This window comes from Myotis myotis, unplaced genomic scaffold, assembly GCF_014108235.1.
Source record: "Myotis myotis isolate mMyoMyo1 unplaced genomic scaffold, mMyoMyo1.p scaffold_m19_p_4, whole genome shotgun sequence".
In the NCBI taxonomy this organism is placed as follows: Eukaryota; Metazoa; Chordata; class Mammalia; order Chiroptera; family Vespertilionidae; genus Myotis; species Myotis myotis.
Window position 1 is genome coordinate 5,929,585 of NW_023416346.1, and position 18,547 is coordinate 5,948,131.

The following is an 18,547-nucleotide window of genomic DNA, read 5'->3' on the forward strand; positions in this document are numbered from 1 at the left end:
CCTGGTTTGGACTTATGGCTGTGACACTATTGTCTCAGCTGCCTGCAAGAGTTTGTCAGCTCCCGCTCTGGCCTGTGTGGCTCAGTTGGTGGGGCATTGTCCATGCACTAAAGGGTTGCCAGTTCAATTCCTGATTCTTGTTTGATTCCATTCATAAAGCCCACCCATCCATATAGCCCCTATTGATTGACACATTCTTGCTGGAACAGCTCCCAATATATTCCCCCTTATGTTGAAACATCTCTCCTCCACCCCAAGTTTCTATAAGAACAGCCCTTTCATTTTATGAATAATGACTGACACCTGCGTCTCACTAACCGGACCTGGACTCCTCCTATGCCAAACCCAATTACACTGAAGAGCCCCCACTAAATCTCCATATGCAAATAGATCTATATCTGGACTTCTAATTTTTCCTTCTTTAGTCTCTCAGTCTGTCTAGTCATGTGTCCGCATTACACTGTTTAAATTAGAAAAACTTCATACAATACATATTTTCTGGCAGAAGCATTCGACTTTTTGTAGGCTGGTACAACTAATCCCCTGCCCCCAGCTTCAGGGTTTTCCTGGCTTTTATTGTATGTTTGTATTTCCATCTGAACTTTACTATCAATTTCCTGGTTCTGTACAATGAGGGAACCTAGGTGCAAGGACATCCAGTAACAATGAGTACACCTAGCTGCCATATCTTGGCTTTGAAATACTGTTATCCTAGGGCTGAGTCTGGGAAAGACCAAGATATGCCTGGAGGTGATGTCAGTGGAAAGGTGAGAGTAGGGGCCTATAAAAATCCTCTCCTCCACAAAGCAATGAGAATACTGGCAAAAATTATCAAAATTGCCGAAACCGGTTTGGCTCAGTGGATAGAGCGTCGGCCTGCGGACTGAAAGGTCCCAGGTTCGATTCCGGTCAAGGGCATGTACCTGGGTTGTGGGCATATCCCCAGTAGGAGATGTGCAGGAGGCAGCTGATCGATGTTTCTCTCTCATCGATGTTTCTAACTCTCTATCTCTCTCCCTTCTTCTCTGGAAAAAATAAAATATATTTTTAAAAAAATTATCAAAATTAAATTTTTACAGAACTTTTAAAACTGCCCAAAGTGTATAACAATTAAAAGAATGTCTGAATCTCATTAAGAACAGTAAGTTTTGTCCATCTGAACTTTCCCTGTTCCCATCTCCCCACTTCCACAACAGCCTTGAAAAGCAAGAGCCTTGCAATCCTGATGTAAACCAGCAGTCTAGAAACCACAGCTGGAGGCAGAACAGGGTTGGGGTCTCTTCAAAGTTCCATTCTCAGACAACTATAGTTGAACTTTCATTTTCCTAGAAAACTCCACTCACAGGACTTGTCTATCTGATCTGACTCAGAGTTTACCTGGTGTGAACAGCTTTGCCTGAGGCTGCTTTTTAGAAACAATCAGCAGCAACTGTTTAATATAGCAGGTGCTTGAAGCAGTGATTACAGTTATAACAAACAACAAGCTGACCAAAATACCCAACAGAAAAGATGGGTAATGAGAGCTCCATAGGAGGCTTTGAAAGGCTCTGACATGTTCCTGGAAATCTAGAAAGGCACAAATATGCATGCCCGGGATCTCTGGCTGACCTCAAGGCTCTGCACAAGTAGTATGTAAACTTGGGGTGGGGAACCTTTTTTTCTGCCAAGAGCCATTTGGATACTTATAACACCATTAGCAGGCCATGCAAAATTATCAACTTAAAAATTAGCTTGCAATATTTGGCCAAACATTTAACTAACTCACCCATAATGCTTTGGCAGGGCCAGACCAAATGATTTCACGGCCCGTGGGCCAGACATTCCCCACTCCTGATGTAAAGGCTAAGGCAAGGTTGTAAATAGCCTGCCTGAACACTGAAGGCATGCACCAACATGCACACAGAGCCTATTAGCAAAAGCTTGCAGACTTACTGGTTCTAGGTTTTTAAAGAAATACCTCTCCAATCATTAGCTGGCCACTAAATTAATGAAGCAGATACTTCAGTGGCTATACATGGCAAAGAATACACAATTTGCAGAATTAGTTCAGAAACATCACTAAAAAAACAAAGAACAACAAAAACAAACCCTGGGGATGGAGAGGAATCTGATTTCCAGAGTTGTCACATTATGTTATTTCAAATGTTAAGTTTTTAACAAAAATTTATGAGACATGCAGAGAAGCAATAAAATATGCCCCAAATACAGAAAAATAAAGAAGTCAGTAGACAATGTCCCTGAGGAAGCCCAGATGTTGGAATTAATTCACAGACTATAAATCAGCTATTTAGAATATCTTTAAAGAGCTAAAGAAAACCATGTCTAAAGAACTAAACAAAATTATAAGAATGGTGTTTTAATAAATAGAGACTATCAATAAAGAGATAGAAATGATAAATAATAGAATTCTGGAATTGAAAAATATAATAATGTAAATGAAAATAAGGAGCTCAACAATAGATTTGAGCTGGCAGAGGAAAGAATTAGTGAATTTAAAATAGGGCAACTGAGCCCTAGCCAGTTTGGCCCAGTGGATAGAGCGTTGGCCTGCGGACTGAAGGTCCCAGGTTCAATTCCGGTCAAGGGCACATGCCCAGGTTATAGGCTCGATCCCCAGTGTAGGGCATGCAGGAGACAGCCAGCCAATGATTTTCTCTCATCATTGATGTTTCTCTCTCTCCTTCTCCCTTCCTCTCTGAAATCAATAAAAATATTTTAAAAATTGAACAAAATGAACAGGGCCTCAGAGGCCTGTGGAACACCATAAAACAAATCAATACACACATAATGAGAGGAGAGAGAAAGGTGTAATAAAGAATCTTGGAAGGAATAATGGCTGAAAACCTCCCAAATTTTATAAAAAAAATAATCTATAAATTCAAGAAATGCACTAAACTTCAAGTAGGATAAACTCATAGAGATCTACCTCTAAATGCATCATAAACAAACTTATGATTATTGATACCATAATTCTCAACAAAATACTAACAAACTGAATCCTACAACATGTAAAAAGATTGTATATCAGATCAGGTGGGATTTGGCCCAGGAATGCAAGTGTGGCTCAACTTATATGAAAATCAATTAATGCAAACATCATAGTCATAGAATAAAGGCTAGAATCTACATGATCATATCAATAAACACAGAAAAAGCATTTAACAAAGTCCAACATATTTTCATGATTAAAAAACACTCAGCAAACTAGGAATAAAAGGGAACTTTGTCAACACTTGGGTAGCAGTTAATATATGACACATTCACTGTTCTAATTGCTTTCACTCATTGAATAATTAATTATCATACTAACTATGATTCATAAACTATTATTACCCACATTTTGCAGATGGGTAAACTGAGGCACAAAGCATTTAAATGATGTTTCCTATGTTAGGAAGCTAATTAGTTGTGTAGCTAGGTTTCCAATACAGAAATTCTGGCTACAGAGTCCACACTCTTGATCACAGTCAGCCATACTATCTCTCAAAGAATGTGAAATTATAATAATGATAAATTAGGTTTGCTTAGAACTAAGGATTTGATCTTTATCTGTAAGTAAATTTAATGTACAACACTGTGAATTTATATCAGTGATCATAATTTGTAATACTGGTAAGAATGTTTAATAGTAAAAAAAAAAAAAAAAAAAAAAGCCGAACCGGTTTGGCTCAGTGGATAGAGCTTCGGCCTGCGGACTCAAGGGTCCCAGGTTCGATTCCGGTCAAGGGCATGTGCCCTGGTTGCGGGCACATCCCCAGTGGGGGGCGTGCAGGAGGCAGCTGATCCATCTCTCTCATCGATGTTTCTAACTCTCTATCCCTCTCCCTTCTCTGTAAAAAATCAATAAAATACATTAAAAAAAAAAAAAAGAATGTTTAATAGTACCTTGGGATTGCACTGTCAAATAAATAAAATTAGCTTCTACCAAAAAAAAAATGTTTAATAGTAGTACCAATGTTACTTAACCAAGTTGGCAATGTTGGGTCAATATTGATATTTAATTGTAATTTAATTCAGAAAACTAGTAATGATTATTTACAAAAGTAAAAATAATTTGTAACATTTTTAAGTTTTTAAAAATATATTTTTATTAATTTCAGAGAGGAAGGGAGAGGGAGAGAGAGATATAAACATCAATGATGAAATCATTGATTGGCTGCCTCCTGCACACCTCCTACTGGGGATTGGGCCTGCAACCCAGGCATATGCCCTGACTGGGAATCGAACTGTGACCTCCTGGTTCATAGGTCGACATTCAATCATTGAGACACACCAGCCGGGCAACATTAAATTTTTAAAAATTAGTTTTAAAGTTTGACAGCATTCATAATGGTGATTCAATTTCTATTTGTAACTAAAATTTGATTCATAATTGTGGTACTCATAATTTATATTAGTAATCATAACTTTAATATTAGTAATTATTTATAATAACAGTTGGAATTTAACCATATTAATAATTATTTCTATTAGTAACTATACTATAATTCAAAGCATAGTTACTCATAATTTATATTAGTAATCTTAATTTGTAACATTGCCAATAATTTGTAATATTTTACAATGTTTTACTAATAGTTTAATATATTTTAGTAATTATAATTTATTTCACAACATAGGTACTAATCACTTGTATTGATAATCCCAATTTGTAACAATGGTAATAAATTGTAATGCTAGTTATAATATTTGATGTATTAGTAATGATAATATAATTTCTACCACTAAGTATAATGTAATTCAAAACAGAAACTTATAGTTAATATTAGAGCATAATTTGTAATATTGATAATTGTAATAATAGTTATAATCTTTGATGATACTATTTATAATTATTCCATTTCTATTAGGAACTATAATTTAATTCATAACCTTGGTATTAATGATTTACATCAGTAACAATAATTTGCAGTATTGGTGATTATTTGTAATAGTAATGATTATATTTTATGATAATAGCAAAAACAATTCAATTGCTATTTGTAAACAATCTAATGTATAACATTGCTACTGATAATTTTTTTTAAAATATATTTTATTGATTTTTTACAGAGAGGAAGGGAGAGGGATAGAGGGTTAGAAACATCGATGAGAGAGAAACATCGATCAGCTGCCTCCTGCACATCTCCTACTGGGGATGTGCCCGCAACCAAGGTACATGCCCTTGACTGGAATCGAACCTGGGACTCTTCAGTCCACAGGCTGATGCTCTATCCACTGAGCCAAACCGGTTAGGGCAACTACTGATAATTTTTATTGCCAATCCTAATTTGAAATATTGGTAACATTTATATCAAGAGGAATATTTGATAATGATAGAAACAATGACTTAATTTCTATATGTAATATAATCTGATTCATTATATTAGTTCTGTCAGTTTATATTAGAAATCTATTTTTATTTTTTTATATATTTTATTGGTTTTTTACAGAGAGGAAGGGAGAGGGATAGAGAATTAGAAACATCGATGAGAGAGAAAGATCCATCAGCTGCCTCCTGCACACTCACCACTGGGGATGTGCCCGCGACCAAGGTATATGCCCTTGACCGGAATCGAACCCGGGACCCTTCAGTCCGCAGGCCGACGCTCTATCCACTGAGCCAAACCGGTTCGGCTAGAAATCTATTTTTAGTACTGGTGAGAATAGATACTATAGTTACAGGATCAATGATACAAATCACACTTGTAACCACATAAGTAAATTCACTGTATTAATAAACCTTTCCCAAAGCAATTTCACTCTCCACAGCACATGCCACTCTCTGATAGTGTACCATTGGTACACATCCATTGGCAACTATTGTAGTAGGCATGATGCTTTCCCCTCTTGCCCACTCTACTTCCCCCAGACTCACCATCTCTTTGTGATTGGGGTAGAAGGTCTGATCGATTAGAGGGAATTCCTCTGTCCCCAGTTTCTTGTGCAGTCGAACCATCTGGGCAAACTATGAGAGTCAAGAAAGACAAGTCAAGCAAGTCCTTCGCCTGGAGGGAGTCTCCAAGCTGGAGGTTCCAAACTTCTAAACTCCCTCAGTTCCCCCCAAATCACAGTGATTTTGAGCTCCCGAATGCATTCATGAGATAGTCCCTCTGCCAATAACACCCTTCTTGTCACTTACCACCCAGGGCTTGTCACAGAAGTTGTAGACAGAATGCAAAGAGTTAACACTGGGGATTCCAGCATACTGCAGCCCAATGACCAAACTGCGGTGGTCTCCATTCCTTGCCATGCTGAAGGCATGCTGACGAATCAGCACAAAGTCCGGCTTCAGAGACCTGGGGTGCAGGGGTAGGAGTGTTGAGGATTACCCCCAGAAGCTTCCCACCACCCTTACAACAAAGAGCAAGTTTCCATATGTCCACAGCTCCTAACAATTGTGAAGTGGCTTCTCACCTCAGCACACATGCGCAAGCTGTTCTTCCCCCACAAGCACCCTTTCCTCATCTGGTGACCCCTTGAAGCCTTTCCTACTGGCTCCTCTCCTCACCAGGTCAGCTTCCAGCTTACCTACTCAGCTCTGACAGCCCCCTGGGTCACAATGTCTCCGACTACTAGCTGTTCTCAAAGGATGCTGCCCAGAATAAAGTCCAGCCTCAGGGGCTTTACACAGGTGTTCACTCTGTCTGAAACATTTTCTCCCTAGATAAAGGAGGTCCCAAAATTCACGCAAGAAGTAATTTTGATAGAAAACACAGGTTTATGACTAAAAATTGTAAATTTTTATTGATTCACAAAGTATACAATATAGGGGTATGTATGGAATAGCATTTCGGGTAAATGGCCTCCACAGCTTTGCTGGCACATAAGCACCCTTTTGTTGAAATTTTCCTTGACCGTTTTGCATAAATGTGGCTGAATTTCAATGAGGCTCATTTTCATCTTGATGGCTTGGTTAATCGACAAAATTGTCGCATTTGGGGTTCAGAAAATCCATGAGTGATTGTTGAGAAACAAATGCATCCACATCGTGTCACTGTTTGGTGTGGATTTTGGGCCGGAGGCATCATCGGACCATTCTTCAAAAATGCAGCTGCTCAGGCAATAACAAAAGAGTGCGCATGTGCCAGCAAAGCCGTGGAGGTCATTTACCCGAAATGCTATTCCATACGTAACCCTATACTGGATACTTTATGAATCAATAAAAAATTTACAATTTTTAATTATAAACCTGTGTTTTCTATTAAAATTACTTCTTGCGTGAATTTTGGGACACCCTTTACCTGCATGTAGCTCTCCTTCACCTCCTTTAGGTCTTCCTCAAATGTCTCTTAAACTAGTGGTCCACCTTATCCAAATTTCAGACTCCTCCACTGCTGGAAGCAAATTCCAGCAGGTTATAATTATGCAAGAAGTTCACCAGAAGGCTGATGATGGACACCTTCAGCAGGGCTGAAGATCTGCATGTTACTGCCTGCTGACAGACAGCTGAGGACAGTTCCTCAACCTGATAATACTTTATTGTTTACCAAATCTTACCTTTGACATGTGTATCTGCTTTGCTATAGGGCAAAATGTGAGAATAAAAAGCCCTGGGTCCAGAGATTCGGAGAGTTTAGTCACTAGAACTAAGTTTCTGTTCTGGCACCCCGAAATGCCTTCCAAATTCATATTTCTTCTGTAGTCTTATTTTATGCACAACACTTCTCCAGATTCCTTGAGCCCTTGCAGATGCGGAAAAGACCTCGTCACTCCACTAGTCAACAATCCCTTTGCTGCTATATATATATTTTTAAGCACTTTTACATTTTTAAAGTAATCTGTTTATTGTGTGTATCTCTCAGTAGAATGTAAGCTTCATGAGGGCAGAGAGGTTTTGTGGGATTTTTGGTCTTTGGGGAGTCTGTTTTGTTCACTGCCAGGTGCTCAGCATGTAGAGCAGTGCTTGGGCACAAAGGGTGCTCAATAAATGTCTGTTGAATAAAAATGCTGAGAGCAGCACCTGGTATACAGTGGATACTCAAGAAATAATTTTTGAATCAATAATTGAAAAGTTGCTTTGTGGTCTGCTGGGATCCTTGACTCTTCTTCAGAAGAGAAGCTATCTCCCACATTCTGTGCTTAAGTTTTTTTTTTAATGGAAATATATTTGACAGATAGCATTGTGTAAATTTAAGGTGTACAACTGATGTGTTAATTTGATACATTTATATATTGTAATGTGATTGTCATTGCAGTGATAGTTAGCACATCTATTGTGTCACATAATTATCCTTTCATTTTTGTGGTGGAATAATTGAGATCTAGTTTCTTAGAATGTTTGATGATTATGATACAATATTGTTGCCTATAATCACTTTACTGTACATTAGATCTCCAGGACTTATCTACCAGTTGCAAGTTCGTACCATTAACCAACATCTCTCTTATTCTCCCAGTCCCCAGCCACTAGCAATCATCATTTTACTCTCTATTTTTATGAGTTTGGCTCTTTTAGATTTCACATGTAAGTGATATCATATGGTACTTGTCTTTCTCGCTCTGATTTATTTCACTTAATATAATGTCCTCAAGGTCCATATATGTGGTCACAAATGGCAGGATTTTCTTCTTTCTCATGGCTGAATAATATTCCTGTGCATGTGTGGTGTGTGTGTGTTTGTGTGTGTGTGTGTGTGTGTGTGTGTGTGTGTGTGTATCTCACATCTTCTTTATCCATTTGTCCATCAATGGACACCTAAGTTGTTTCCATAGCTTGTCTATTGTAATGTGCCTAAGTTCTTGCTCACAGAAGGAATCGGTGCAGAGGTGAAGATTCTCCCTCAGATCTAAGGGAGTCCTTATACCTCTCCCATAACACCAAGGTACACTTCTTGTACTCACCTCATAACCTTCACCCCATTCCGAAGAACTTCCATGTCCACAGAGAACCCACCATTGGCGTGAGCCACGAGATTGAGGTCAGAGAATTCAGCCTGGAAAGGAAAAAAAATCAGTGATTCATTCACATCACACAAAAATGACCACTCAGCTTGCAATCCGGACAGTTGATCCCCAGGTCCACCTGTCGCAACTAACCTGTTCTACTTTAATGTCAATTTCTCCATGGAGCTTTTTCCCTTTGAAGTATTTCGCCCTGTAGAGGAAAAGCAGAACACATCCATCAATGCTCAAATCTCAGGAAGACAAAACCCAGGCCAGTCCTTTGACCCCTTTGCCCCTGCAGCGTCTCTAGAGAAACCATACAGTGATTGTTATGATGGTTGAAATACTTTGAAAACTCAAACAGTGCTTTGTGAACAATAAAGTATTCCTCATGGAGGTGTGTAAATGTCAAAGAACACTGCAAATTTTTTAAAAAGTCCTTAAACCCCAGAGAGCAGATATTTCTTAAAATATGGTCTGCTTGCAACACTGCTATCATAAATGTTTTTGGAAAGCTCCGAAAAATGAGGAGTGCTTTGTAAACTGTAACATACTTGGAAATTGCATGGAGTTTATAATGGCAGAGAACCTTAGAGAGTACACATCTATGAAGTGTGCCTGGGTATGGCTCAGTGCCTGCATCTGCTTGTACAGCCTGAAGTATCTCTCTGTTCTCTGGCCCTTTCCCAAGGAGGAGTGCATTCACCACGTGTGGCCGCGTGCCATGAAGGACAGAACAGCCATGGGTGGGGGGCACAGGTATCAGAAAAGGAGGATCAGATTGAGGGGTGCATGCCGGTGGTGGTTCCACAGAAGCTGGAGACTGCAACAGTGGGGGTGGGGGAGAATCAACTGAGGATGAGTGGAAACCATAGGAGGGAAGAGGGGTAGAGCAGCAGCAGGCACTTCATGAACTGCTATGTCACTGTCCCTATGCCCATCCCCAGCAGGGCTAGGTTTCCAGTGGCCTCTTCCCTCAGGCCCAGGATTTCCTACCTGATAAGCTTCTCCACAGACAGAAGCTTATCCCCAATTTTTTACAGACATGAGACAAGGGGAGAGGCCCCCCCTGGGGTCATCGACATGCACACAATCAGGGTCTCTGACACATACACACAATGCAACAGGCCCTTATGCCTTGAATGACATGCCCAAAGACCTCAAATACAGTTATTTCCTCTCTCTCTCTCTCTCTCTCTCTCTCTCTCTCTCTCTCTCTCTCTCCTCTTCCCTCTCCTCTCTCTCTCTCTCTCTCACCCTCCATTACTGACAATGACCCCTCACAAGTGCTGGAAGAGAATCTCTTTTTAGATATGTGCATTTTTAAAAATAAAATGATGACAAGTGCAAACTAGATCACTATTTTTATTTTATTTTTTTAATATATTTTATTGATTTTTTACAGAGAGGAAGGGAGAGAGATAGAGAGTTAGAAACATTGATGAGAGAGAAACATTGATCAGCTGCCTCCTGCACATCTCCTACTGGGGATGTGCCCGCAACCCAGGTACATGCCCTTGACCGGAATCGAACCTGGGACCTTTCAGTCCGCAGGCCGACGCTCTATCCACTGAGCCAAACCGGTTTCGGCTAGATCACTATTTTTAAACTTTCCCCCCATAAGTATAGTGGGTACTCTGCTCAGATCTTCTCTTCAGGGCCAATGCCCCCTGAATATCAGTTGTGGACAGTTTATGGCTGTGTCCAACTGGGAACTGTCTTTGTTACAGGGAACTGCCTTAGCCAAGGTTATACGTACTTTGGGCAGCGCGTGGCTTATATCTGGTCTCAGTGAGGACAAAGGCCGCCTGTTTGCCTCAATATAGGTTGACTCCGAAGGACTATTCCCAGCCCGAGAGCTCCCCCTAGGACCAGCTTAGGCCTCTGATACAACCACATTGTGGACCAACTTCTCTGTCTGCCCAACCCTGTCCTCCTTACAGGTAGGTGTTGATCCCAAAGGCACTCTGCAATGAGCTTCCCACATGCAAAATTCTGCTTCCAAACCAGTTTCCAGAGAACCCAACCTAAAACAGTGGGCCAGAGATGTCAAATGACAAAGACTCTAATGCTATTCTGGAGCTGAGTCACCCGGCAGCTAGCAGGCAACGTGAAACCATCATTTGTCAGGGGTGGAGCACAGATAGTCCCGACAGGCTGTGTTGACTCCAAGTGCTCGGCAGCATCTCCGGGCTGTGATGCAAGCAGTCCTGCCACTCAGGCCATTCGATCCATCAGATCCTATGACACCGGAGGTGTCAACAGTGGAAAAAGATACAATGTGAAGCTTAAGAGAAGCTCGAGTGGGAGGCCCCTGGGGCTCTGGAGCAAGGCCATGCCATCTGCAGCATAGAATTACACGCCTCTTGAGAAACAAATCTTGGTGTAATATTGGGCCCTGATACACAGTTACTTGACCAGGGGGTACCAAGTAACTGTGTACCCAGAAGTGTCCATTATAAGCTAGATCCTGCCAGGCCTGCCAAGTAATACAGTCAGATGGGTCCAGCAGCCAGGATACCAGGCAAGCTGCCTGAGCAGGTAACCCAGATGCCCATGTCATCCACCTTATTGCTACTGCCTCAGCTCACTAAGGGGACTCCTTTATCCAACCAGTAGATAAAGGAAGAAAAAGTCTGAGCTTGCTTCACAAATAGATTGCCTTGGTATGTGGGTGGAAGACAAAAATGGACAGTGGCTGCGCCATAGTCCCATTCAGAGCAGTCTTGAAAACAGTGACAGAGCTCCCAATGGGCAAAGCTGTGAGCTGTACCCTTGGCCATCTACTTTTTGGGGAAAAAGAAGTGGCCAAAGATTAGAATATATATTTATTCACTGGTGGTGAATGGCTTGGCTGATTTGCCAGAGGCTTTGAAAGAAATATATTGAAAGATTAGAACAAGGAGGTCTGGGACACAAAAATGTGGGTGGACATATGGGAGTGGAGATGAAGTGGAAAGAGGAGAAAAGATCTCTGTATTGTATGTTAACACCCACCAGACAGCATCGGCCACAGAAGTGGCACTAAGCAATCAGGTAGACAGAATGAGTCAGCCAGATGATGTCAGCCAGCCTCTGAATCAGTCGCCCCAGTGCTGAGCACATGTACGAAGTGGCAAGAACAGAGATAGAAGCTATATGTGAGGGCCTACAGAATTATTGCAGAATATTCAACCTGCCAGCAACAGAGACCAATATTGAATCCCTGACATGGCAGCATCACTCAAGACCAACCAGCTACTTTGTGGTCTCTTCCACCCTGGAAAGAGTAATGATTAATTTTGACTGGAATATTCTATGTATGGGTTTGCCTTTCCTGACTGCAGGACCTGAGACAGCATCACTGTTCAAGGGCTTACACATTATGGGATCCCACAAAACATTACCTCAATCATGAAAGGAGGTGCAAAAGTGGGCCCATGACTATGGACTCAACAGATGACCTATATACCACAGCACCCAGAAGTTGCTGGCCTCATTGTTATGGAACAATTTCTTGCAGCCACAGCTAAGACCCCAGCTTGGAGGTGATACCGTGCACAAATGGGGCACCATCCTTCAAAACCCAGTGTACACCCTAAATCAATGACCATTGTTTGTGCTGTGTTTCTAATAGGTAAAATACATGGGTCTGGGAACCCAGAGGTGAAAGTAGAGTGGCCCAGCTTACCATCAATCTCAGTGATCCACTTTTGGAATGTGTGTCTCCTGTTTCCTCAGAGCTCTGCAAGGTTAGAGGTCCTGGTTCTCCAGGGGGGACACTACTACCAGGAGACACAGCAAGAATCCCATTACATTCTAAGTTTTGAGTGCTACCTGGACACTTCAGGTTTTGCATGCCAATGGACATGAAGAGGAGTCACTATCTGGGCAGAGGTACATGACCCTGATCATCAGAAGGGGCAGGGCTGGTGTTACAGTGGGGGCACGGAGGAACCTAGGTGATCTGCTTGGGTATCTGTTGGTATTCTTTGCTTAACTTTGATGATAAAGGGACAAAAATAGCAGCCACAGCCTGAAGAGAGCATGGGGACCAAGGGTTGAGAAATCTCTCAAGGATGAGGGAATGGATCATGCACCAGGTAAGCCACCAAGACCAAGAGAGATTCCATCTGAGGGTGAGGGGAATTTAGAATGTATAGAAGAAGACAATGCATATCATTTATTTATGCTGCATTTATCAACTGTGGCAGTGGAGGCTGTATTTCATCCCACCAACCATGCTCTTTCAGGTTTCTCCCAGAAAACAAGGTCAATTACAATCCTGGAAATGCTGTTCTCAGATGGGGTGAACTTACTCTAAGAAGCAAGTGAATCTGAGTAATACAAAGGGTAGACTGTGTGCTCCATCCAGATCCTCACCCCCCTCTCCTCAGGCCTTCCCATCTATCCCCCAGCTTCCTGGCACAGCTGTGGTTGAAGCCTCACAGTGCTGTCCCGCCCTGGGAATTGCCCTCTGTAGCACGAATTTGCCTTCCCCAAGACTGTTCCTCCTCCCAGGGGACAGCCTGTGGTCAATGATGGGCTGATGCAGGAATTCAGAAGCATGGCTATCTCAACTCCATTGGGGTAACTCTAGAGTGTCCTCTCAGCTCCAGAGCTCCCCAGAGGATCCTCTGAGGCCTCTGTCATGGCTGCATCATAGCTCAACCTTTCCCTCTGCCAACTCTTGCTTCCCCTACACCTCCCCCGCAACAGGTGTTGTTCCTCAGAGCTCTCCCCAAGAAATCTGCACGCAAATCTCAGCCTCAAGATCTACTTCTAGGGAAGTCACATAAAAGAAGCCATGATAATAAATATAGTTTATATAACCCATTATATAAATATTTACATAATAATCCACCCTATATATGTAATACATATTATATAAGACACATATAATATGTTATACAGCAAACATAAAATAGGATGTCTTATATAATATATAACACAATATATGGCATTTTACATATTATGTGTAGATGGATCCAGAATGTATAGTAGAATGTGTTTAAATATACATATACTAGAGGCCCAGTGCATGAAATTCATGCATGGGCAGGGTCCCTAGGCCTGGCTGGCAATCAGGGCTGATCTGTGGGGTGACCAGAGAGGCGATGGTGGGGGGACCATGGCACCCACCTTGGCTGGCCTGGGGCCTGCGGGCTGGGGGCAGCTCCTGTGTTGAGCGTCTGCCCCCTGGTGGTCAGTACGCATCATAGCGACCAGTCATTCCAAAGTTCAGTCAATTTGCATATTAGACTTTTATTATATAGGGTAATTAGAATGAAAGTTTCAGTAAATAATTATCTTTACTATGTGCAATGGAGTCTGAAATTTCCTATTTTATTTTATTTCATTTCATGAAGAAAAGCACACACACATATGCATTATATACTATAAACCCATTATATAATGTATGTATTATATAGTATATGTCATATACAATATATGGCATATATTATTGATTATATTTCTTATTGGAGTAACAGTTTTACTAAATAATAGTGCAATATACTCTTTTATTTTCTATTTTCATTTTTCCTACTTCATGAAGCAAATGAAATGCTGGTCACAAGCCAATAAATAGGTGGTCCACAGTTTGGAAAACACTGGACTAAATTATCTCTAAAAAGGGTAGATGAGTCTCAACTTTAAATCACGGAGAACTCAAGACCCAAAAAGGAATGAGAGTGGTGAAGTTTGGCAGGAAAGGTGTCAGACTGTACTTAGGTGTATAATCCCGTAGAGTTTGCACAATTCCTCCTTTATTCGAAGGTGAGATCCCTAAAACTTGCATGAATGTCTGCAAGTTGGTGATACAGAGGTATCTGTTCCTCACACTGAGCTCATTCTGCTCCACCTATGGTAGATACCAAATAAATGTTTGCTAGATTGACTGGAAGAAAAGACTAGAGCAGCTGCTGGGATAAAGGGGAGGTGGTTCTGGGATGCAGAAGGGGAAGAAAAGGATATTTCACTGAATTCAGCAGGTTCTCAATAAATGTTTGCTGGACAAATTAGAAGAAAAAAAGAGAAACACTAGAGTTGTGATTATGGACAGGGGAAAGGTCTTGTCAATATTCAATAGGTAATTAATAAATGCTTGCTGGAATGAAGAAAAAAGCAGCAAAGCACCTGCCTGGAGGGTCAGAGTGAAGAAGGGAAGTCTGAAGGAGGGTGGTTAGCAATATTCAGAAGGGGCCTCATGAAGGTTCGTTGACGTCAATGGAGCAAATTTAGCCAGAAAGATGGCATCTGTGTGAGTGGGTGTTGGTGAAGGAATTATACCATGTGTTCAACAAATGCTTTATGGATTGTTGGAGAAAAGACTGGGAGGGCCTGTTGCAGGGATGGGAATGTGGCTGTTTGAACAGAATACAGTAAGAGATTAATAAATGACTTTTGGATTAATTGGGGAAAGGGGCAGTTGAGAAGATGGTTACTAAGTGGGGGAGGGGACCTGGCCAGAATGTAATAGGTGCACATTAAGAGCTTTCAGGATTGTGTAGTGTGGAAGGCAGGGTGAAGATTATTGAAAGGGGAATTAGGGCTACAAGAGGGGTAGGAGAAGGGGCATTGAATAAGGGGTTCTTAGAAGTATACAATAAGTGCTCATTAAAGAACTGCGGCATTAGAGGAAAAGAGAGAATCCAGTTTATGTTTAGGATTAGAGGGAAGAAGTGAGGGAGGGGTTGTCCTAGTATATAGTAGTGCTTAATAAATGCCTCCCACACTCTGACACATGAAAAGTATGCATTTAATATCTGTAGAATGAATAAATGGCTCTAAATAGAAAGGCTTCTGGGTAAGGGTTCCTGGGGGTGTGGTTATCTAACTAGTAAAGAACTGGTAATCAATATATTTAGACTGAAGTAGACCCTTTGTGTGTGTGTGGGGGGGGGGGTAGCACTTGAGACAGGGGCAGAACTTCCAGATTTAGAATGACCTTTATATAGTAGGCTCTCAATAAACGTTTAGTAGCTTAAATAGAAAGAAGATCCTTTGGGGTATCGACTTAAGAGTGAGAGAGGGAATCCCAAGGACATTGAAGGGAGTGGAAAGGGGGTAACCCTTAAAAATTGGGCTCTAGACTTATCAAATGAAGGACCCTGGAGAGAGGCTTTATGATCGGTGCAGGTTCTCCTAAGAGTAATGAAGGGGAATGTACTCCCTACACACAACAGGCACATCCTCCCTGCACACATACATGCTCACTGGATCCACTGGAAGAAAAGGACTTTGGGGAGGAGGTGTGAACATAGAGTATACAGAAGTGACTCCATACATGCTCTCATTGGAGGAAAAGGCCTTTTGGGGAAGGTGATTAGAATTGAGCACCTGGCAGACAGGGAATAAATGCACACTGAATCCATTCAGGGAAAAGGTATTTGGGGAGGGAGCGCTAGGGATGGGCATATAATCACTGGATCATTGGAGAAAAATCTTTTGGGGAAGGGGAGTGGGGATCCTCCATCCATGGGGAGGAAAGACTTTTGTGGAGAAGGCACAGAATCAGGTGCACAGCAGGTGCTCCACAAATGCTTCAAGGAGTGACTAAAAAGATAAGGGCTCTGGAAAGAGGGATTGAAATGGTGCACACAGTGCCAGATATCTGATTACTGTATTAATTGGAGGCAAAGGCCTTTAGGGAGAGGGTCTAAGTTTGGATCATGCAGAAGGTGCTCAATACATGCACATTGAAGCCACTAGAAGAAAGGCTTTGGGGAAAGGGTTTGGGGTAAACAGCAGGCACTCAATAAATGCTTGTTGAATACACTGGAAGAAAGAGTCTTTAGAGAAGGCCCACACAGTAGGCAGTTGATAAGTGCTAGATGGGTCTACGAAAGGAAGGGTCTTTGAAGGAGTAGCTGGAGGATGGGGGATAAAAGAGGCACTCAATAAATGCCTTCTAGATTCATTGTAGGAAAAGGATTTGGCGGAGAGTCTGAAGATATATCACACTCAGAAGGCTCAAAAAATGGTCATGGAACTCATTTGAAGAAAATGATACGTTTGAGAAAGGGGCTTGGGGATGGGGCATACATCAAGCACTTAATTAATGGTTTCTAGATTCTTTGGAGAAATAGGCCCTTGGAGAGGCAGCCTGAGGTTGGGGGCACACAGGGGGCATTCAATAAAGGCTTACAAGATCCATTAAAGGCAACACCTTTGGTGAGAAACTGGGGTGGGATACACAGCAGGCACTCAATCAATGTTCACAGTTTAGGTGGTCTTCGAGGAGAGGGCTGGGGTGGGCACATAACTCACTCTGGATATATATACTCACAAGATCTATTAGAGAAAAGGCCTTAGGGCAAGGGTTGAGGGCACAAGATACATGTCAAGCTCTCAATGAATGTTCACAAAATTCATGGAAGCCAAAGGTCTTGGGGAAGGGCTCCCGTTGAGGTACACTGCAGGTACTTGATAAATGCTCAGAAGATTCATTAGAGGACAAGGCCTTTGGCGAGAGGGTTGGGAGGGGGGGGGGGGCAAAGGCACATTAGGTTCTCAAATGTGCACAGGATACATTGAAGCCAAGGCTTTTGGGAAGGAGGTACACAACAGGTGCCTGATAACTGCTCCCTGTATAGATCAAGGAGGCCTTGGTGGTAGTGGTTGGGCGGGGGTGGCGGGGGCTGGCGGGGAGTAAGGGCGGGGCACACAGGAAGCACCCAGCATAATAATTTAAGAAAAAGGGTTTGGGTGAGGGGGTCAAGTGCTGGGCACGCAAGTGGTGCTCAATAATTGCTCGTCATGGAACCACCTGGGACCCAGGCCCACAGGGAGACGTCCGCAGCAGTGGCTTACCAGTCGGTGTGGGGCTCGTCGATGACCAGCAGCACCCTGGCGGCGGCGCCCCCACGGCCTGCGCCCCCAGAGCCGCCGCCCACCTGCTCGCTGAAGGTGGCGGCCGCGGCCGCAGTCGTCTGCTTGACTGCGTTGGACAGCGACGAGAAGAAGCCACCGCCTCCCGAGGATCCAGGGCTAGGGGCGGCGGGAGAGGCCACGGGGGCGGCCGAGGAGGTCCTCTCGGTAGTGGCAGTCGCGGGACCGGGCGTGGCTGCAGGGCTGGGGGCAGCAGGTGGCGGTGGGGGCGGCTGCGGGCGCTGCAGGTCTGTCATGTACCCATTTGGCAGATTGGCCATGAAGTTGCTGTCGGACAGCCGGCGCCGCAGGTAGTTCATGGCTGCGGCGCAGGGCAGGGGGTCCTAGCAGCAGTCTGGTCAGGAGCCGCGGGGGTGGACCGCGCGGGGCCCAGGAGCACCGCTGCGCTCTCACGCACGACGCGACTCTTCTGCTGCCCGCTGCAGACTGAGGCAGCGCTGAGTCGCCACCGCCGCAGCGCGGATGGTCGCGCCCGTGCCTCCCTATCTCGCGCCCTGCGTGGTGCAGTCCGGCTAGGCCGGCGGTAGCACGGACGCGACCAAGGCTACGGGGAAGGGGAGTTTGAGGAGGAATGACGAGTGACGTCAGCGCGCCTTCAGTGCTGGGGCGGCGGTGGCGCACGCCAGCAGGCGGGGGCGAAGGCGCTGTCCGCGGTGCTGAAGGGGGCAGTGCGCACGCGCCACGCCGCATCCTGTTCCCTTCCCCCCCATTCGATTGGGGATGCGCAATTTGGGAAGTGGGGGTGGGGTGGGTGCTTGTCGGGAGGGTTGGAGTGGGTGGTCAGGCAAGCCCCCTACCCCACTTCATTCTG

The 18,547-nt window shown here is 43.3% G+C and overlaps 1 protein-coding gene across 2 annotated transcripts in view; it reads right to left on the reverse strand.

Moving 5' to 3' along the window:
- The window catches only part of SYN1 (synapsin I), a 34,564-nt gene extending 16,300 nt beyond the window's left edge, over window positions 1–18,264 (reverse strand). Inside the window, exons 1-5 of one of the 2 annotated variants that reach the window (XM_036304541.1) lie at window positions 17,659–18,264; window positions 9,019–9,076; window positions 8,824–8,915; window positions 6,122–6,278; window positions 5,858–5,947 (exon numbers count right to left, since the gene is read on the reverse strand). In XM_036304541.1, the coding sequence (XP_036160434.1) occupies window positions 5,858–5,947; window positions 6,122–6,278; window positions 8,824–8,915; window positions 9,019–9,076; window positions 17,659–18,035 (774 nt within the window). In that variant the 5' untranslated portion in view covers window positions 18,036–18,264. The remainder of the gene's footprint in view (window positions 1–5,857; window positions 5,948–6,121; window positions 6,279–8,823; window positions 8,916–9,018; window positions 9,077–17,658) is intronic. The other variant, XM_036304542.1, reaches the window with a different exon arrangement.
- Between the last annotated feature and the right edge of the window lie 283 nt (window positions 18,265–18,547).